The following is a 22,266-nucleotide window of genomic DNA, read 5'->3' on the forward strand; positions in this document are numbered from 1 at the left end:
GTCTTACAGAGCTGAGAAAGGGGTCTGTGACCCAAAAACAATGCCACGAATAGTCCAGGGAAAGAGATAATTTGGCACAAGTCACGAGAAGCCCAGAGAGGAAAGAGATCCTTTGGCACAAGTCACGTGAGGTCCATTGGAAGAGATCCTTTGGCAACAGTCATGGAAGAACTATTAAAAAGGAGAGCCTGAGAAAGGCTTGCGTAAGGGAGACGCCTTCCAAATGTTGTTTTGGCACTTGGGCTTGGAACACTTATGAGAAGGTCTGGAGGGAGACAGACCTCCTCCCCGACCATGGGGACAAAACCACTTAAAGCCTAGTTACTGCAAGGGGAAGAAGAATAGTCTCCCACGGTTTATGAACTCCCTGAAATATCCCAAAGGAGGGAGTCATCCTGTTATAAGCATGATATAATCTTAGTTTTAGGTTTTTCTGTTTAAAGACTAAGGGACGGAACTAGGTTTGGGACATAGAACAGTGGACTACTTGATTTTGACGGACGTTCTCACATCTTCCTTAGTGTTTTTTTGTAGGCAGGGATATCCCTCTTAGTTATAGGGACAGGTAGGGTATTTTTCCTTACTTCTAAGTTCAATAAAGGTTTATACCAACAAGCATGCCACCTTGGTGTCCTGCATCTATTTCTGTACCCTTACAAATGGCAGAGAACGAAATGGCTAGACTACGCCCAAATGCCAGTCTAGACAGGTAAATACACTTATCAGGATTGCTTTATCGTGACCAGCCTGATGTCCGCGGACACCATTGGTTCAAATGTTTTGTGCACCAAGTCACCCAGAACTATGTTGAGGTCCCACACGGGGCATGGCCTCTTGATGGCCAGGTAGAGTCTGGCGAGTCCTGTCAAATGTTTCTTGACAATCAGGTTGGAAGAGGAAAAGATCTCCTCCTCCGAATTTCTGTAATCCCCAATGGCGGCCAAGTAAGTGCAGCAAGTGTCCACCTGCACGCCTGAGTGGGCGAGGTGTGCCGAGAAGGAGAGCACGTCGTCCAAGGTGCATGCAACAGGGTTGATACCCCTAGAGTCTGCCCAGTGGCAGAACCTGGTCCACTTGCTCCTATACTGGGCCCTGGTAGACTTGCTCCTGGTGCCCTGTATGATCTCTAGGTTAGCCTGGGAAAGGCTGAGGTGAGCTAGCATGACCTGTTCAGGAACCACGCTGTGAGGGCTAGTTTCTGTGCCACGGGGTGGATGACTCTGTCCCCCTGCTGTGCCAGAAGATGTGCTGGGCCCGTCAGAAGGCAAATGGGTGGCTTCTCTGCGACGCTTAACAGCTCTGAGAACTATTAGAATGATGATGAGGTGGCGAGATTTCTTGATCTTGCATATCACCCTGTGTATAAGTGGTGTGGGCAGGAAGGCCTATGCTGTCATTCTGTCCCACTGAATCTGGAATGCATCACCCCCAGGGAGCCCGGCCCTGACCTTGCCAGGAAGCGAACAGTTGGCACTTCTGTTGTCCCAGGAGGCAAAGAGGTCCACCTGGGGATGTCCTCATTTGTAGAAGATTTCCTGCAGTACTAAGTTGTTCAACTGCCACTCGTAGTTGTCCGCACCCAATCTGCTAAGCTTCTCTGCCTTCAGGTTGGATTCCCCCGGCAGGTGGACAGTCGTGAGGGAGATGTTGTTCTCCAGGGCCCATTCCCACGTGCTGACTGCGAGCCTGCACAGTGGGGGGCATCTGGTACCTCCCTGCTTGTTGATGTAGAACCTGCTGGTCGAGTTGTCCGTCTGAATGAGGACGACCTTGCCTTCGATAACCGGAAGGAAGGCTCTGAGCGCCAGCCAGATGCCCCTCAGTTCCAGCCAATTGATGTGGTATTCCTGCTCTTGCCGGGTCCAGGTGCCATGGACACAGTGGTTGTCCAGTGTGGGCCCCCAACCCGAGAGAGAGGAGTCTGTGGTGATTTTGACCTCCGGTTCCAAGAGGCTGCAAAGTGCAGCTGTATCCTCCTCATCTTGAGTCTCGTGTGGAGGACGGCCAAGAGGACTGCTGCCATGAGCCGCAGAAGGTGTTGGTACCACCAGGCCGAGGTCAATTCTCTGCTGAGGAAGTGCGCAGTGGCCCTCTTGAGGGCCGTGATCTTGTCCTCCGAGGGAAAAACTCTCTCGGAGCACGTGTATCAAATGAGACCCAAGAAAGTCAGTCTCTGCATGGGCTGCAGCTGCGACTTCTGGAGGCTGAGTGAAAAACCCAGCTTGTGCCGTGTGTTCATGAGAGCGTGGGAAGTATGGTGCACTGCTTCCGGAGATGTCACCCTGACGAGCCAGTTGTCGAGATACGGGTAGATGTGGTGGCCCTGCGACCTGAGAATACAGCTTCTTCCTGTACGCCTCCAAGTTCTTCTCCTCTTTGCCTAGCAGCACCGCAGAGAAGGAGGCTGAGGACGACTGAGGCTTGGAGTATAGTGATGCCGCAGCGATCACTGAGGAGTGTGGCTGAGGATGGGCTGATAGCAAGAGTGTATCCCCCTCAATCTGTCTGTACATGGCGTCCAGGCGTTTGTTCACCGGCTGGACTGAGTGGGGCTTGAGCCAGCCCTTCTCGGCCAAGGCAACTATGTCTTTCTGCATCGGTATCCCCATTCTGGTCACAGGTCGTATTGTGAGGACTTCTGCGAGGACCCCCTCTGCTGGTTGCTCGATCTCGGGTTGAGGAAGGCCCAAGTACTCTGCCAGCCCTGCCAGACGTTCGTGGAAGGCCTTGGCTGAAGATGGCGTGTCAGGGTCCTACTCCTCATCTGTGTCCCCCTGCGGATCCTGTTGGTCCTGTTGGTCAGGGACCGGAGGAGGGGAGTTGGGAGCCAGGGGCTGCAGTGTGGAGACCGGAGCCGAAGGCTGAGGCGGAGGCTGTTGCGGAACTGCCTGGACAGAAGGCTAAACGGGGGCCAGGGGCGTCTGCACCAGAGCCTGCGTTTCCAGAGCCATTGGCAGGAACACATCCCTCATGGAGTCTCTAAGGAAGGCCCCCATCCGAGGAGATTTCATGAGCCAGAGGAACCGTCAAATAACCTGTCCCGCAGGCCGGATTGGTGGTAGGCGATATTGATGGGGTAGCAAGGGACTGCTGGAGCTGTTGCGTGCCCTGCCCATATGGATGCAGCGGGAACCTGCCTTGCACAAAGTAAGGGTAAGCTGTAGGCCACATACCTGGTTGACACCCGGCCCAACATTGGCACACGATCCTCCACCTGCTGCCTTCCCTGGAGCGGCGTCGGCCGGATGTCTGGGTTGTGTTGTTCGGCTCATTGGGCCCTGCCCCATGCAGGACTCTTGAGTGTGGTTCATGGGGCCTACCCTGTTCCTCGGGCCGTAGCCCGGTAGGTGTTTTGCCCTCAGTGGATCTGCTGGTAGAACTGCGTATAGGCGCCCCCTGGGACAGGTTGCTGGGACTAGGGCAGAGCCCCTCCGGTGAGGACCTGGTAAAAGAACCTTCTGGTCCCTCAGCACTGTCACCGGGAGGATCTACTGACCCCTAGGCCTGGCGGTCGATAGCTGATTCAGCCTCGGTACTTGTGCTGGTACCAGGACCTAACCGGTCCCGTCCTTGGGATGGAGTCTCCCTTGCGGGGTGCACTGGAAAAGAGAGGCCCTACCTTGGGCCTGGATCGATGATATATAAAGTCCTTTAGGTCCTTTGTAGGTGATATCCGGAAGAGCTCCCTCCACCTGGCTAGTCTGTTCTTCCGAGACCTCGAGGAAAACACGTTGCACGAGGTACAAGCTTGCCAGCTGTGGTCTGGGCCAAGGCACCGTAGGCAGAGGGCGTGGGGGGGTCTTTAGTCGGAAAGAGCCTGTTGCAGGATGGACACCTGATGAACATTGTAGAAGTCGACATGCGCTAGGGAGGAACGGTCGCCTGAGGACCGAGTACCTGAATTATAAAAAGACAGAAGAGAAGAAGCATCCACGCGTGGAATTGCATGGCCGAAGCCAAACCCAGGCGTGCTGGTGAATTCAGCCCGTTGCCGTCGATGCAGAAAAGGGGACTGAGGTATGGTACCGGAGGGCAGAGTCAGGGCAGCGCATTCTCCCAGGGCCGCACCCCCATAAATTGAAAGGGGAAGAAGGTTTCTTTCTGATGAAAAATGTTCCGTCTCCCGTCCCTTGGAAGGGACGCCAACTAACCTCTTGTTAATTGCTTTATATCATGCAAATGTTATGCTAGATGGAGTAAGAGTTGATCATACACGCCATGAGTGAGTATCATTTATTAAAGAAAACAAGCAAGTGCTCCTAGTCCCACACAGCATATTAAAAGTAGATTGATGAATGTAATTCATTAAACTATTAGGGTTAGAGTTTGTGTTTCCATTGCAAGTTAAGTTCACTTGTCATCAATAGGCTATTAATGCTGTATATTCCAAACTCGAGATCTAAAAATTCAAGAGTCACATTTCTAGCGCAATTGGTAAGAGTTTTGAGGCTTGAGCGTTCTAATTTCTTGATCTTGGATGCTATTCTACTGCCCCAAATTTCTGCACTATATAAGAGAACTGGTGGAATTTTCGCCTTGTACACTTTAAGTATAGCGTCCAAAGAGTAGTCCCTGTGAGATCTGGCTAAATTTTTAATGGCTCCTAGTTGTTATTGAGTCTTTGCTTCAGTTTTATGCTAGTGGGGTAGCTAGGAGAGTCTATCCTCAATGATAACACCCAAGTACTTCAATTGATATGATATGATAGTTTATATATATAGCGCCTATACACAATGTGTTTCAAAGCGCTTCAAGGCAAGGGAGGGAACAAGGGAAAATACAATGACATTCTTACAGGCCATCAACAGTAAGGATGTGAAATTAACTATCGTACTCGGCCTGACGACATTTCTGATAGTGCAAGAGCTAAGACATCGATAAGGAAGGGAGGGAGAGAGTGGGAAGGAAATGGAAACAGACAGACGGCTCCCGTACTAGGCCTGACGACATTTCTGGTAGAGCCGGATAAAAACAAAAGGTGAGGGAAAGGGGTGAAGAAAGGGAGGGGAGGAACAAAACAAGCGACTATTGTACTAGGCCTGATAACATTTCAGATGGTGCTGGGAGGAGGGGGAGGGGAACAAAGAAGGGAAGGGGGGAGAACATGAAGAATGTCAATGGGATGCAGGCTGATGTTCAAGGAGATCATGGTCTTAATTTAGTTTTTGCTCGAACTATAAATCATGATCTTAGTTTTATTTATATTGAGGTTAAGTCCATTTTGGTCAGAGTAAGGAATTATTTTTTTTGCTGGGCACGGCAATCCTCTAGGGGTGCTATCCAGAATGGCCAGGTCATCTGCATAACCTCCAGCCACTGAATATGATAGTTTCTAAACCTGGGAGTAAAGACTTCACATGAACCTAGGGCCTCAGAAAGATCATCAGCTAAGAAAAGATTAAATAAAATGTAGGTCTGCTTAAGGTCGACAAATGTGTGGATAGGATCAGTGATGTCAGCTGAACCCGACAATCTTACCTTCACACTGGTGCTAGAGTACATGGCGATGATAATTTTAAAAGCCCTGAGACATGCCCCGATTATATAATTGGCGCCAAAGTATTTCCTGTTGGATCGTATCAAATGCAGCCCTGTAGACGATGACGGCTACATATGTGATTTGATTTCTAATGCAGCACAGCATTTAAACTTGGGAAACTGGTGCCAGATATTAGAGTACCCGATCCCTTTGGGAGTGCGGTGTGTTGAAGGGGAATGATATTATTCTCAGAGGCGCAACTACTCATCTTTATATATAAAGCTGAATCTATGTGTGTGTGTATGTTTGTCTGGCTATTTTTTGCATGGATTCCTCATTTGTCTGGGGCAAGATTGTAGTCTATGTTTGGATGCAAAAAATGCACTCGCTAGACACCCTAATTTACTGATGCTCACCCCAATTCACTACAGTAGGTATTAGAAGGAGGAAGCATTTGGAAAAGTGTCTGAAGCAAAATGTTCGATATGTTGGTTATTCCTTTGAAATGTGTTACTGCTGTATAAAGTTCGAAAGTGTTTATTAAAGCATTTTCAAAAGGGAATAAAAAAAATATATCACGCCACTCCAAATATGGGAACGGGCATGGTTATAGTTTACTTAAGTTCATTCACAAGAAGAGAGCACAATCATTCAATCTTTTTTGGACATTTTCTCAAATGTGCTGAAGCCATTGAGTGACTGAAACATGCTGAACAAAAAAAACGAACAGCACTTAGAAAAGCTCCATTTGATGCAAAGTGAAAATGAATATCAAGAGCTTCTGAAACACAACAACAAACAGCAGCACGACTTGCCGACCAGAGGACAAGAGCAGCATCCTCCAGGGCACATGAGATACCACTCGATCAGGACACGGGCAATGCCGGTTACTGCAGCTAGTTTCTAATAAAAAACACTTGCATAAATCTTGGCTAGGATTCTGTAATTTTTAGGATCATTATGAGACCCTTTTTTATGAATTGGAACAATAATACTTTCCCTGCTAAGAAGAGGGTATTGCATTAGTGCAGCTGATAGCCTTGAATAAGAAGACATTTATGAGCCCATCATGTAGGATTCATCTTAATCATGGCGTTACATATGCATCAAGGCCAGGAGCCCATGGATTTTCGGATCTACGTAATTATGTCGAAAAGGAAATACCGAAGCAGAAAATGCAGACTTTTATTTTTTCTTTTTCGCACATTTCCATTCAATTATATGCAAGGGAAGACCCACCACACACCCTCATGCGCCCCATACGTTATTTATTACCTTGATCCAAACCCCACATATAATTGCATAGATATGTGCACTTAAAAATGTGTCTTTTTTGGCCACAAAATTAGGGGGCGATACCGGGATTTTTAGGGAAAATATTATATAAACTAAATCACTAACCTATAATGTGAATTCCCACTTTGCTTTGGATAAATCCAAAGGGGAATCAAGAACGGGAGGATGACCAATGGTTGCATCGATATATAATTGCCATTCTTTTTTGGAGGCGCTCCGTAATGTAGGCCACGGAGCCTGGACAGGTCTAGCCAATTCCCAAAAGAGCTGAGGGTTGTTGGTTCTTGCAGCCAGAATTAATTTTGCCTTTGGGATACTTTCAGCTATAGGGGAGGCAGGTTATCACAAGTATGACATGGACACAATAGGTACAATTTGTAAAAAAAAAAAAAACTTTATTGAAGGTTTCTTGGGTTGCCCTATAACTAAGATGGGAGTAGGCTCGACCATCAAACGATAAACAAAACAGTCCTAGTCAAATCAAAATGGCCTGTGCATATGCTAGCAAAACATAATGCCTGTCCTATCTCTTGTAAAAGAAAGTGTATAAAGGGGAAATGTATGCAAAGGATAGATCAGTGTTCAAATTAATAAAGGTAGCTGAATCAGCTCTCCTACCCACCTTAGACCACAGAGGGTAAGGCAGACCTTGTAAACAGGATGACACACTCTGGCTCGGGTTCTCAGTACAATAAACAGTTCCAAAACATGGACTGAGGCCCGCCTGGCCTTCCACGTTTAAGTCTCTCTTTCCACTTCCAAATAATGTTTCAACAAAACGTTCATGTAGGTCTCCCTCTGTCGGGCTCAGACCTTTTCAAAACACAGTTCACATGGGTCCCCCTCTGTCGGTCTCATGCCTTTCACAAGCATAGTTCACATAGCCCCCCCCAACCCCCTCTCTGTTGGGCTCAGACCTCACGCCGGTCCCCCTCTCTCTGGATCAGACCTTTCACAACAAAGTTCACCCATAATTGCAAGGGGGCTCCCTTCCCCACGCTTATTACCCTTCGGGTCTCTCTGTCGTGCTCAGAACGCTTTTGGATGTCGAAGACTTTCAAATGTGCATGGCTTTCTTTACAGACGTCCACAGGACCACTTCGACTCAAAGTTCACTTTTAAGCTTTTTACTCTCCCTGTCTCTCGCAGTTAATTTTCCTTATTTCGCTTTTGCAGTATATTCACTTTTATCGCTACAAACAATGTGCCTTTCACAGAGACTTTCGAGTGGGCTACTTCCTTTCGCCGGATGACTCGGTTACTCAGTATCGCTGATTTCACAGCTGTCCTTACTTCAAAAGTTCATTCACAGGTCTGCCTTTCTTCACGTCTCGTCCACACGCATTCATGTATCACTTGCGATACAATGTTGCCACTTCAAACTTTCCTTAACACACACTGGTCTCTCAGTTCGCTTGCCAACTCACCGGCTGTGTATGTTTCTCTCTTGGTTTTAAGATTTCCCATTCACGAGTCAAGGTTAGTACTACACGCTTGGCCTCGACTCCCCAACTCTGCCGTTCGCCCTCGAGGGTGACTGGCATCGTTGAAACACAATGCAGTCTTCACTTGCAGGATCTGGTTTTCTCCAAGTGTCTTTGATGGCCTGTCGGAGGCAACGACCTCCAGTAGGGAACTCTTGGGGGGTTTGGGCTCGCTACTCTCGTCCCTTGGTCTGTCACTCTGCTCCAGTAGGTTTGCCTTCGCCCCAGAAGTCCTGCTCGTACTTGTGTTCCGCCTTGCTCTGAGTGTGTCTTTAGGTGTTGCGTTTTATCCTTGTTCCTTGTGAGGAGAGCTAATTGGTATCAGGTGTATGCACTTGACTTCGCCTGACCTGATTAATGGGACATGTCCAGTACAATGTATGAGAGGTAGTCTTGTTACTCTTAGCCACCCTCTTCCCGGTATTTGTGTAAAAGGGGGGTCGAGGGGGTTGGGAGCTCACAATATCCTACAAAATAGAATGGGGTAGATGACCAAAAAAGGGGGGAATACCGCGTCTTACCATCGGCTGCCTCACCCATAGACCCCTCACCCAGGTGATCCTCCCACACTGGCCCACCCCCAGGGTCTGGATCCAAAGGCGATGGGGACTAGTGGGTGAGACTTTTGGGTAAGTTGTCAGCCATCTGTTATTTTCATTTTTTCTTGTTCTAATGGCCTGAATTAGCCCATTACTACTGGTAGTTCTGGCAGTGAGATATCTCAAGTCACACCTCATGCTCCTTTTAGGTAGGTGGATCTTGTAATCAAATTGATGTTTGTGAGGAAAACATGTGAAAGCCTGACTGAATTGTATCCACCTAAACCTATTTAAGACGCCAATCTCAATTTTGGCTAGTTTCTCAGCGTCTTCTGTAAATTCTCAGGGCTCCAGCTAATTTAGTTTTTAGCCACACTCCATTCAACAGTCCCTATCTGGTCATATTTTACGAAAGATTCAGAAATTCCTAAAGTGACAAAGAGGGGAAAGTGGTTACTCTCCTCACGTGGTCGGATGCTCAGATCGACCACCTAATCGAACAAATATTCCTGTCCAAGTATTTAGTCGATCATTGAGGCACTAGTTGAGGTAACTCTGGTGTAATTGCCTGTAAAGTCACTGGGACAGCGACCATTTAACAAACAAAGCCCAGGGTCATGTTAGGGTTTGTTGTGGCTTCAGCAATTGAGGGAAAATAGTGTGCTTTTTTAGTATCAGACTGCCCGGCATTATGTGTAATATTGTTAAGCCTTGTAGATCTAAGTTGGTGCAGTTCCAGGAGCGGAATGTTCAGCGCCTTAGGCTTGATGAGGGCCGTGGAGGCACATAACGAAGCCAAGGATTCCGTCACTGCAGCCGAGCTGAAAGTAAGGTCCATCATACTCTACATTTCAGAATAGAGGGCAGCCGACGCTAAGGCGCCCTCCGTCCTTCCTCCTAGCTGCGTGATCGCAACACGCTTTGCACACACCACTTCATCGCTGTGGCTTCCCTTATATAGATTGTACAGGTGGGCATTTCAAAGTGCTTTCCAGTGCCCAACGGTCACTGCTCTGTTAATGGCGAGCAGCTGGCTGTCACGTCCCCGGTCCTGCCCTCCTCCCGTCACTCACCAGGCACCATTCGTTCCCATACCCACCACCCACACCAACAGGGAAGACACGGCAGGCGGGATGTCCGAGGGGGCAGAACCACCTCTTTCCGCCCATTTCCGTGCTGGCGCTTGCCATGGCGTCTCATACAAGCCCGACGGCTCCGGCGTCGTCGACTCCAGCTCCCGCGCACGGTGGACTCTGATCGCGTCTCGCTCAGACGATCACGTGACTGGTCACGGGATCGCCTGTAACCGACGCTGGTGTCCACATCGGACGAACACCAATCACTGATGGCGTACGTCCATCGCTCCTGTGCAGTCACGTGCCCTGTCACGTGACCTACCTTTCCTACAAAAAGAGCTGAGAGGAAACACTCAGTGCTTCACAGCTGTTTCCGCCAGAGACCTGTTCGGCATTACCCTCGTTCTTCTTGATAAACTTTGGAACTCGACCACGGACCGTTACTTGGACTTGTCTTGGATTGCCCTTTTGTTTCGACTCATCTACTGGACCCTTGGAACTCTTGACCCCTCTTTTCTGACCCTGGAATTGCTCTGGATTACCCTTCTGTTTTGGCGAACTTCTACCCACGCAATTCCTGGCGATCACGTTTTGTCTCCTGAGTCATTTGGGGTTCACCACCTGGACCTTGGATGGACTTACTATCTGGTCACGCTCTGGCTACCGGTGTGAGTTGGAGGAAGTGCTGTACATCCCGGCCTGCTGTCGGTCTTCCCTCGTTGTCTATTCAGGTTTACTACCTGTCCTATCATCCCCAGGGTAAGCTTTGTCATTATTCCTTGTTTGCTTGCACTGCCATTATTGTTCATAGCCTACCTGATCCTAACCTTTGCCTTACAGCACTCAGGGGTCTTTCCGGTGTTCCGGGTATCTGATTGACGACGCCACTCATCACCTGTGGCCTCAAAGATTGCTAGGGCAGTATTCTTTACCTGCTCGAGCGATACTTGGGGACGGAGGTAGTTTATAGCTGCACGACCATCAAGGCGAATCACCAAGATCAGAACACTGGCTCCATCAACTCGACAACAGCAGGTAAGGAAAAAATGATCAGTGCCACTTCAGTGCTGCGGCTTCCCTTATGTATATTCTACAGATCGTCGGTTCAAAGACCTTCCCAGTGCCTGACAGTCACTGCTCTGTTAATTGCAAGCAGCTGGCTCCAGCAACTCGAACACTGCAGGTAAGGAAAAAATGGCCAGCGCCACTTCAGCGCTGCGGCTTCCCTTATGTAGATCGTACAGGTCGGCCGGTTCAAAGGTGTTAAGAATTTGGTATCCGCGTAGACTATGTATACCTCTGTCCCCAAGCACCGGTAAACCAGATTTGGGTATACTAGCTGACCAGTTATTGGGGCCACAGGTGATAGGAATAAGAGCACCGGGATCCCAGGTAGCTATAATGGACATAAGCAGGGTAAGGGTAAAACAGTACAATGCAGCATAATCAGAAATGGAAAGAACCAATAACTCCTACCAGTGTTCTACGTGGGAGACGAATACCTAGCGAGAAGTTGGACCTGGTACTCCCCCCGTGTTGGTGTGTTTCTTGTTCCTATGGAGTGCAGGGTCACCAGAAGAGATCAGAGTTTTAAAGTTCTAAGGGCAATGTCAGGGGGAATTGCCCACTCGTACAGTTCCAGGAAGGCAGCCGCAAACTTAGACGAAGATGATCTCCGTGGGAAAAAATGCCACTGGGATTCGAGATTGCAATCCAAAGTTCAAAAGTTTTCCGTGACAAAATCAGAATGTAAGGCAGTCCGTGTAGCAGTCCAAGTTCGAGCAGTTCAGGGCAATCCACAAGAGTCCAGACGACGTAACTGCAGGATGAGGCAGAGAGAAAGCCGTGAAAGAATTCCAATGGTCAAAATCCGAGAAAACACGTAATTCTAAAAGCGCCATTTGCCGAGGTAAAACACAGCTAAGAAGCAATGCATTCAGCAACCTGCGTAGCTTTATACTGTAGTCATGGATGCACGTCGACGTGCGCCGCTCCTCCAGGCTAATGGTTCACGTGAGTGGTCACGTGAGAGGAACCGTGGCATGCGTGCACTTTTCCGGAATCCTTGACTGGTGTACCGCTTCCATGGCAGTTTCCATCGTGACGAGAGCCGCCAAAGAGAGCGATCCCGTGTTGGGAAGGGACCGCCACCCCAGACAGCAATGGGGCGTGTCACCTTCCCCTGTGTCGATTCAGGTACCACGTGACCTGGATCAGTTTTTTGCTGTGGTGAGTGTGTAGTGGTATGGTGTGGTGTATACCGTGTGGGCATGACAAAAGGGCTTTCCAGTTCCCAACAGTCACCACTCTATTAATTGCGAGCAGCCGGCTCCAGCAACTCCACAGCAGCAGGTAAGGAAAACATTATCACTATGTAGGTTTTATGAAATGTGTATAGCAATTGGAATGAATAAGGGGGAGTAAGGGCCCTGGCGTGAGATAGCAGAAGAAGGTGATGCCTGCCTGTGGCCACCAAGGGGAATGGGACCACCCACATAGGCTATCCTCTGGCCACACAGCAAGTGGGTGGAATCAGGTATTAGGCAGGGAGTATTTTGCATCAGCACCACCCTATGGGTCTCCCTGTGACCCCCTCCAAGAAAGCCTGGGTTGATGGAGTAGATTCCTTTTCTAAACAGGAACTTTAGATGGGAACGTAAGTTAGGCGATAGGAAAGCTTATATCATAAAGGTTTGTGTTTTTTATAAATAATGGTGGGCCCCTGTTGGGATCCCGTTATAATCCACCATGATGTCTGCGTCCCACTGAAATAATGGAAGAACTCTGGATGTAACCCATCTCCTGTTAACAGCCATTTTATTCTGCAGGTGCAGTGTCCCTAACCAACTGGCTGGTCTGGGGTGGGGTGGTTCCATGGGGACTGCCCTGGTCTAGGGTGAAGGAGGTGGAAACCCTTGCTTGGACAAGGGCTGGAAAAAAAGGGGCTACATGGAAAGGAGGAAAGAATAGGGCAGTCTGAGGGTGTGGTGATGAGGTGCAACAAGGGGAAAGGAGGCAGATGTTTGACCTGTTTCTGGGAGCTGGCTAGAAGCATCTCAAGAATGAAGGACCATGATGAGTCTTACCATCAGGTAAGGCTCACATATCAGCCAGTCAGAATGGATACATCCACTGATGGGGGTACTAATAAGGGATATATTGCCCAGCTCACTCATAAGGGATATAGCTGGGAGGTGCACTAAGGAGGAAGAAGGGACTGAGCCCTTGGTCTTCAGTCTTGTGGGTCCAAGTTGCTAGAGGAGGGGTACATGATACATAGGGCCCCAGGGTGTGCAGTTTGCTCCATGATGTGGTGGGGCCAGACAGTAAGTACTGCATAGAACCTTCATCCATGCTGAGGGGAAGGGCGAGTGGCAGAGATCTCTGACTCATGTGAAGGGCATTAGGTACTGAGATCCTTGGACAGTTAGGTGCTGTCAGAAGCAAGGTGGTGATTTGAGGGGCCTCAGAGGGGAGTACGCATGGCATTAAAGTTGTAGGCATGTTAGAGGGTCAGAATTAGGTGTGGTAGGCTTAGCATCTTTCTGGGTTATAGGTGGTTTAAGTCTGAGTTCTGGTGGTTTGTTATTCCAGACCCCAGTTCTGACCGATCAGTCTGATCTCTCCCCTTTGCTTGTGTTTGTACATGGGGTCCAGGAAGAGGTAGATATGTTCTTATCTTGGACTTCCCATGGGGGTATACCTGCTCAGTCCTTTGGCCAGATACTTCAGCCCCTTAGGCCCAAGTACTTAGTGCACTGTGTTGAGAAGTTTGAATTCAATCCTCTTCTCTATGGGGTGCCAATGGAGACTTGTTCAACCCTGTTGTCATGAGATACCTTCTTCTGTGGTCCAGGATGATTTTTCTAGCTCTGTTCTGGAGCAGTTGAGGATGTCCAAAGGAGGAGTTGGGAAGACCAACATACAGGCCATTACAATAATCTAATCTGGACAATATCATTGCCTGGGCTTCCACCTTTGTATGCCAGAAATCCATAAATGGCAGGATTTTAGGAACGTTGCGATGGTGGTAATGCTCACCTTTTTCTAATGGGTTAATGTGGGCCCGAACATAGTCTTTGTCAAAGATCACACACAGATGATTTGCTGTGTATGCCAGGATAAGCCCAGTGCCCAGCTCATGGAGAGGGTCACCCTTAATGAAAGTTGCTTTTTTGGTCAGGCCTGTGACAAGTCGTTAGAAATTACACATCCACAGAATACCAGTTTAAGGTTGTTTATTTGTGTTGTCGCAAGGTCTGCCAGTTTCTCAGGGGGTTTTAGAGTATCCTCCACACTATGAAATAGCTTGTCTGGTATAGGTGCCTGGAACACTCTTCAAAATTGACTTCTCCCTGGCTTAGTGCCCAGGCCATTATGCTTCTAGTTTTCAGGTATTATTGGCAGGCACACTTTCTCCTTTTTTCTTTTGTCTGCCTTTTCGTAGGTTAGTCCTTTGGCTGTCCTACCCAATGCCTTCTACCACTGTTCAGGTTTTGCAGTCTGTCTCCTCCTCACTCCTCTGGTGGTCATTTCCTCCACTCCACAACTCTGCCCCCTGATGCAGCAGTTATCTATCTCTATAATATTACAACACACCAACATTGCCCTCTAAAACTCAATTTCGCTGCTGTACCAGGAGCAACCCTCAATACAGGGCATGACTGAATAGCTTCTCCCTGAGTGACTAGAAAGGACACTGCTCCGTGGCAGGAATGCTTTGTCGTCCTACGTGTGGGGTATTCATCTTGAAATAGGTCAGCTGCATTTTGGATTTAGTTTCTGGGTGGATCTGCCAGCTGCTGTAATATTGCTGCTGTTTTGACTCTCCGTCTTCTTTGAGTCCGGTTTGGCTTTCTTCTGTACAAAGTAGGTTAGTTTGTGTGCATTCTGTGTTGTGTTGGTGTTTTATCATTTACTTTCAATGGGGGTGTTGGCTGAAGGGAGTCTCTTACTACCCGGATAGCAGCTGAAGTGAAAAGGAGTGTGCCTTTCCTCCAGTCTCCCTGTAGTGTGGGGAACAAGTGGAGTCATTTTATATTATTCAGATAGTTGAGCAGAGAAGAGCTGTGCTTCTCCCTGTTATGGTAGGTGTTAGATGGGAGAGAGGGGTAGGTTTCCCTAACTGTATTCTTCAGAACGGTAATGTTACCTCTCTAAGCTGATTAGGATTCCCCTATAATCTTCCTTTTTTTGGATCTGTATTTGAACTTCCTTGATCCGCTTGTGGCTGTACCTGTGTCAGATGTGATCCTTATTGGTTTGGTCATTCACATTGGCCTGGCAAACCTTTCCTTGGGATATATTCTTAAGAGTCCTTCCCCATTATTGTTGGCTGTGAAGACCTGGTGATTTCTCCCAGTACCTTGTGATGAAGACCAGGAAGTCACTTCATCACAGGCCACTTAACACAATCACTGTCATCTATCCTTGAGACAATGAGCTGATCAAGTTGGAGTTCATGGTAGTGGTGCTCCTAGGTGGATCAAAAACTGTCTTAGCATATAGTTGAAATGGGGAACCCAATGTTTCAAGGTGGACTTCATGTAGGTGTTGAAAAGCCACAGGGAAAGAGCTGGGCCCTGTTGGATGCCATAAGGTAGGTGGTGAGGATTTCAATGTGTATTTGTCCAGAGATGCCAGGCTCCATTTGTACTCGAAGGAAGACAGCCAACTCAATTCCATGCCTGAGATACCCACACCTAGTTCTACCCATTATGTGAGTGGTGGACAGTGTCCTAGGTAGCTGAGAGGTGCAGCAGCATCAGCTCTCTTGATCTATTTTTCTCCAGAATGTGTGTACGCTCTTTGATAATTGAGGGGTAGGGTGGTTTTGGTGCTTGGTGACTGACTGGAACCTGACATGAATGTGAAGAAGAATGTGTGTGTCACAATGATATGTTAGCTTGTAGTTGGTCTGGTATCACTTTTTCAAGGGGCTTGCTCCCAGAAAGCAGGTTTGAGATTTAGCATTAATTTCCCTGAACACTCGTGGCCTGGATTTGGTTTCTTCAGGAGGGGGGTTGACCAGGTCCACCTTAACATTGCTGATGCCTCTCCCATGCATCACAAGGATTTGCATAGGATGGTGAACGGGACTGCCAGTGACCTAGGTGTGTCTTGATGAAAGAAGCTCAACATGGATAGGCATTGTGGGATGACACTTTCAGCTAGGTGGCTATATTGGGCAGCGTTTCTGTTGTAGGGTTCTTCCTGGTTCCAAAGTACCACACCTGGACAATAAGAATGGTAAGTGCCCTTATTGTGCCAGGTACAGATAAGCAAGTACCTAAGTGTGAAACCACTGGCATCCAGCACCAAGACTGCTCTAGACTAACTGTCACACTGTTAAACACCCCTACGACCACTCCACATTCCAAGCACGCACACCAACATTCCAACATTCTGACATGCAGATAACTAACGACCTGCAGAGCAGAATACTAGTTTTTTCCGTCATTGGTGAGGTGGTGGTGAAATTATAGGGGTTGCGGTGATGGGAAGGAAAGGATTTGTTTTGTTGGCGTGTGGCAGTCTTGGTTCTGATGTCATCCATTTTGTTTGGAACGCAGGCAGCAATGTGTCCTGCAGTCTCTGGGGAAGCTGGAGAGCACTGAATGATCTCTTGTGGATTGGAAAGCCTCTTTAGGATGATATAGTTCTGTAGACACGTCTCTTCAGGTCTGCAAGCATCTTCTTGAACCATTCATTGGAAACTTTTGAGATGCTCTTTCTTCACCTGGTTGCCCGGGGTACTTTTGTGGGAATACAGCATTCAGTTTCCTGGTGCTGGGTGTTCAGCCACAGCGCTGGTTTGATGGGAGCTATGTCTTTGAAGGGAGGGGGGATAAACACATAGCTGAAAGTAGGTGTGAAGATTTTGCTGGGGGCTCTGAAGGTCAGAGTTTCCTGTGGCATTAGTCTTAGTCAATAGGTGTCCACCAGTGTCCACAGGAGAAGAGGAGCAGCACTGAACCTCTGACACCCAAATACTATCTGGCCTGGTCAGGTAAGTGAAACGCCCCAGGAGAAAGGGATTTGAGCGGGGGGGGCTGGAGGGACTAAAAACCTGCAGACAATTGGAAGAACAAAAACGTACAGTCTATTTTAGTTCTCGGAACCCCTAAGTCTCCTCCTGTCTCTCAACCCACCTCCTGATTCCTCGTACCTGAAATAAGTGTGCTTGCTTGTATAGCATTTTTTCAGTATAACCAAAAAACACCTACTTCCCTAGCTACTCTTTGCCTTATGGTGACGTCCTACTGTATGAGTAAGTGGAAATTGCCATGACTCTCTCCTGAGGGCTTTCCCTCACTTGCCAACGTTTTTTTTTAATAAAAGGCCCTAGCTTTTAATAATAATTTTTCTACAGTCTAACTTATTCAGTGTAATATGCCATGCAGTTTATAAAGACTCCCAGCCTTTGTGCTGCCTTTCCTCTGAAAGCTCCTTTACTCCAGGCTCTCCATCAAGCCTTCAGCAATCTTTGCATGCATGCATTTACCCACACCTATTCAATGAATAGAAAATACCCTGCAGCTATCTGGCTGTAAGCACTACTCTGCATGTAACCTCGCAGACAATTGATCCACTGATGCTTTTGCTTGGTTTTTCCCATGTGCGTGGACCAGGGATGTTATGTCACATAACAAGCAATACATTTCCCCGCCTGGATTTAATGGTAGCTAGGCTTTTCCCCATGTGCAGTTCTACTGTTGTCACTAAAGTCGTCAAACATCGAAGTCATGAGCATGGGTCTGCTCCTGTTTTCATACATCAAACACAAGAAGCCTTCCAACATGCTTGTGGCTCCACGGATTCTTTCTCAGATTAAGAAGCTGGAGCTATGGAGCGGGGCAGACTTAAATAACAAGCATCCAAGATGGGAGCCTGTTAAGAATTGTCAGAAATGTAGTCCCAAATCCAGAACTCTGTAATGACAAATTATAACCTTTGTCTCTGCTGAACCTAGAGTGACTCTGAGTCCACCTCCAGGCCCCAGATGCCCTATCAGGCCATGCTTGCTAAAGTGTGTGTGGGAGTGGTTTGCCTGTGTTGCCTGTTCCCTTGCCTATGCACTCGTTGAGGTGACCTATGCACCAGAGAGGGTTGATCCTGTACTGCCGCAGTTGTCCAGGAGCCAGAGCCTAAGAGGTTGTGACAGAAGCTGTATTGCTCATTTGCCCCAGCTGTTTCAGGTCTGCATTTTCCTGAGGCTTGAAAAGGGCTGGCAGCCATTTTATGTTCAGGCTGAAGTTCCACCCCTTTCATCAGCTCTGCTCCACAGATATGTGGTTCCTTGGCTGACCCTGAAATGCTGTTTTCTGAAATGTTTGCTTTGCTGGGGAACTCAAGGGTTTGGGCCTTTTGGTAAGAATCTGCAGGTGTCCAGATCCGTGCACAGTATCCAACGGCAAAAGGGGTCACGCAGCATTGCAGCACACCTTTCCCCTCTCTCTACTCTGGATCCTGTACTGCTAGGCTGTATGGCATTTTGCTGCAGGGATCCCAGCTCACATTGGACTCTTAGTCATGGACCATCCAATTCCACATGGCGCCAATCGCGAGGATCCCCAGGAAGATAGGGTATCCTGCAAAGAGGACATCCCAGATTCGGTGCATTGCTGGTTTACCCCTACCCGCTCGCATGTCAGGATTCTTACTGGGTTTGCCTTCACCTTCCCTTGCATGCATATTTAAATGGGGCGCTGATCTCTGATGATGCTTTATAGGTACTCATTCGTTGTAGAGGGAGCATATACTGGGGGGGGTGTCTCTGCAACTCCCACTCAGTACTATATATTCAGGTAGCACACTGTACTGGGCTTTAGGCCTTGGTAGGATGGCTTGCCTGGGTCTCAGAGTACTCTCCCTTCCAAGGGATGGGGTCACTAACCTGAATGTCACACCAGGCATGTATTTATGTGTGACCTGAGTCTGGAATACTCGTTGCCACCCAAACTCTGAGTGTGCATTAGGGAGTGCCATAGAGACGGTTTAATTACTCACCTAAATGAGATTGAGAATTTGATATGCAGCCAAGAGTCGCTAGTTTCTCAGGCTTGCAGGGCGCAACTGCAGAATTATCCACTGTTTGCACCATGGCCAATGCCTGCTGTGCTTTGGGAAATATTGCCAACCCCACGGAGCAGGGAGAGCAACGCCAGAGGTTAGGATTCATTCTAAACTTTCCAGCCATCATCCCTTTAAGTCACCCCAGTGGGACGGGTATGCCCAGACTTGGGTCCCGTGCCTGCTGACCCTAGAGACCCAAGCTACTCCTCACTGATGAGACCCACCTAGGCCAAAACATGTCTTGGGATGCTTGTGGTCTCGTGCAGAAGGGATGTGGCCAAGCAGTTTGGGCTGAACTGCCCTTGTCAGACGAAGCCCGATTTGCATATGGACTTACCCCTTTTGTAATGGTTTGACAGGTGAGGAACGATGGTCTGGAGGGTTGCCCAGAGCAATGCCAGAGGTTGGGATTAATTCCAAACCTTCCAGCCAACACCTATTTTATTTTGCCCAGGGGTCTGCCTTGGACACATTGCCACAGTGTAGCAAATTCTGTCAATATTGGGTGGGGGCATTTTTCTAGCCGTGCTTTTTGGCATCTACTAACCTTTAACTGCTGTATTTGACTTAAACAAGCGTTTATCAATTTCAAGCACCCTTCCTTTGCGGAATGTTCTGTGCATCGTGTAGGACCATCGTGGTGCAAGCATCACCCCTCGCTTATGTCAGTCGATAGTCCCTGTATCATGGTGGCGAGGGAGATTACATCCTTCTCCACAGAATGTGAATTCCTCTGAAACGCTGCCTGTCGGCTTCATGAACAGCAACTGTTCTGCAGATTTGCTTAATTTCCGGGCCAGTAATGCAGTTTAATAGTGTGCCATATAAATCCCAATAACCTGACATATATTTGTAATTAAATGCCATAAGCACCCTTTAACTGTGTATCTTTTCAGATTGTTTTAACAAGGCTGCCAGCATTTTCAAAATTACTGCTTGGAAATAAAATCCCACTGCGAGATAGTAGAGTTGAAGGCAGGTGGTGGAATAGCCAATTCTTTCCCTTAGTGAAATGGCGCAAAGCAAGCGGTAGAGCATACACGGAAATCCAGTGGTAATTTGAGCATATGGACGTCCATTGTGCGTTACATCATCTTAGTTATTGAGAAATGCAAAATGTGCCTCCCGACTGGTATTTCTATATCCAGGCCTACTATAGTTTGGGGGTTTATTTTATATGGATTATAATTGTACAGTAAAGATTCCAAATTGTCGAATTTCAGAATCCATTTTTCAAATGAGTAGCTTTGTATTGGCTTGATTTGTCTCAAGTTGCAGGAATGTCGCCAGGTTAACTAACAAAGCTGTTTGCTTTTAATAATAAAGTAACTATTTTTACACACCCTGGACCTGATCAGGCTCACGTTCATCAGGGGCATAATGTAATAAACGTGTATAAAAGCCTCGCATAAGGCTTTTACGCAGGTTTGTCACGCCACGCCGCATTTTCAGTCATTTGCATGGCGGAGAGGAGGGGCGGAACGCAACTTGCATTTACGTCACCTTCCCTCCTCTCTGCCATACAAATGCTCCCGCATTTGACCGGCATGCATTTTCATGCTGGCACAAAGGCTGGCGATCCCTATGGTGCCCGCATGCTTTTCAGCAATAGCATAAAGCAGGTGAACCCCATAAGGATGCAGCGTGTACAATTACAATTAAACCCTGCCTGACTTGCTCGCATATCGGGCAGGGTGTAATTGTAATTGTGAGCGCCGCTTGCCGCGAGCATGACAGGCAGTGTTTACTCACAGGGCAAAAGGCGGCGTGCGCACGTGTATGCTGCTTTTTACCCGCCTTTTTCCGCTGCAGGGGCCATTTACGTTGCAGTGCTACATGACGGCTCCCTGCGTTTAGGAGCAAAATGAACTCCAATGTGTCTGTAGCCCTCACAGGGTAATCTCCGACTGTTCTTATTTACACACCTCCAATTTTCATTTTTTCATTGCACACTCCATCCTAATAATGCGATGCTGCGTTATCCTATTGCACCTTTCAATCACTGCACTGAAATACTATGCAAGTGAAGTACATGCAAGAAATGTCTTTTCGAGAAATGAAATTAAAAAATAGGAAGCATTTAAAATAGCAAGTTTTCAGCGTTGCCCTCATACTCATAAGTAGGCCCTCTGTGCCGTCTGAAGGAAAGCACGCCTGATCTCTTTGGAAAAGTGAGATTTGCATCATGATCCAGGCGAGAGCCTTAAGTGGTGAGCGGGGCTCGGGCCAAATAAACTGGAGGGTGAGGTGCTCCGGCTCCGAGCCCTCGTGCTCCTCGCATCAGTAAATGATAGCTGGCTTGGTTCTCCTCTGTTGCCATGGCGGTTCCCATGGTAGCGTGTCCTTGCTGACGAGCAGAGCTGGGAAAGATACATCGAGGCCAGCCAGAGGTGCTTAGGTTTCGATGAAGTGTTGCGGTTTCGCTACAGAAGAAACCCACCTGGAGAGCCCTCGACGGCTTTGTAGAAAACCAGGATAGAGAACTCGCTAACCCATTGAACCTTCCTTAAAGCCCCCAATAAAAGCTGTGGCTTCATATTAAGGGTCGCATGGGGTTGTCTTGTCCCCAAGTGTTGCTCTTGTCTTTCAGGCAATGGCGTTTGCTTTCGGGGGCAGAGAGCCTTTTCGCAGCTGGCTGCTGAGCAAGCTCACAGTCACACCTGAATGTATTCTTCATTCCTGAGTGGCCTCACGCCCTCTTCTCCCTTTGCTTTCCTTGCAGCACCTGTGTAAAGGAGTTCACTACCGGTGGGGCTTCTTCACGCCGAGTGGGCCGACGCTGGATACCATCGCGGAACTCGTTGATGCAGGGAAGGTAGGTCAAATGTTTTCGAGCAAATGTAACATGCCCTTCAGTTGGAGCACAGGCAACCTCCAGATGGGAAAATATATCACGAAAAGGGTGGTCCTGTCCTGAATTAGGTGTGGCTGATCAACAGATTCCCTGCACAGCACAGCTGGACACAAGGCAGGATCTAATTTGGCTTTTAGAAAGAACAGGACCTTTTTTGTAATCGCACTAGGTTTCAGAGACTTATGTTCCAAGTAAGACTTCTTCATTAGAAACAAGTTGACAACTAATAGAAGGAAGAGGTAGGGTGGTCCACCGGCGCGCACAACCCTGTTTGACTCCAACTGACACCAGTTGAACTCTCAGCACGCAACATTCCACAAATTCCACCACTAACCTCACGCACCCATGCCATCGTCTACATCACAGACCAGATCACACCACCCCCAAGGGAAAGACAGAGACAGCACATGCATAATGCCTTCCAGAGGCGACCCCACACACTTCTAACATCAGCCATTCCCTC

At 48.1% G+C, this 22,266-nt stretch overlaps 1 protein-coding gene across 2 annotated transcripts in view; it reads left to right on the plus strand.

Moving 5' to 3' along the window:
- Positions 1–22,266, plus strand: part of RTN4IP1 (reticulon 4 interacting protein 1) — a 485,006-nt gene that overhangs the window by 355,918 nt on the left and 106,822 nt on the right. For both annotated transcript variants that reach the window (XM_069606575.1, XM_069606576.1), the window contains one exon: positions 21,672–21,764. In XM_069606575.1, coding sequence (XP_069462676.1) covers positions 21,672–21,764 — 93 coding nt within the window. The remainder of the gene's footprint in view (positions 1–21,671; positions 21,765–22,266) is intronic.

The sequence above is a fragment of the Ambystoma mexicanum genome, chromosome 4p (genome assembly GCF_040938575.1).
Source record: "Ambystoma mexicanum isolate Mex_15411 chromosome 4p, UKY_AmexF1_1, whole genome shotgun sequence".
In the NCBI taxonomy this organism is placed as follows: Eukaryota; Metazoa; Chordata; class Amphibia; order Caudata; family Ambystomatidae; genus Ambystoma; species Ambystoma mexicanum.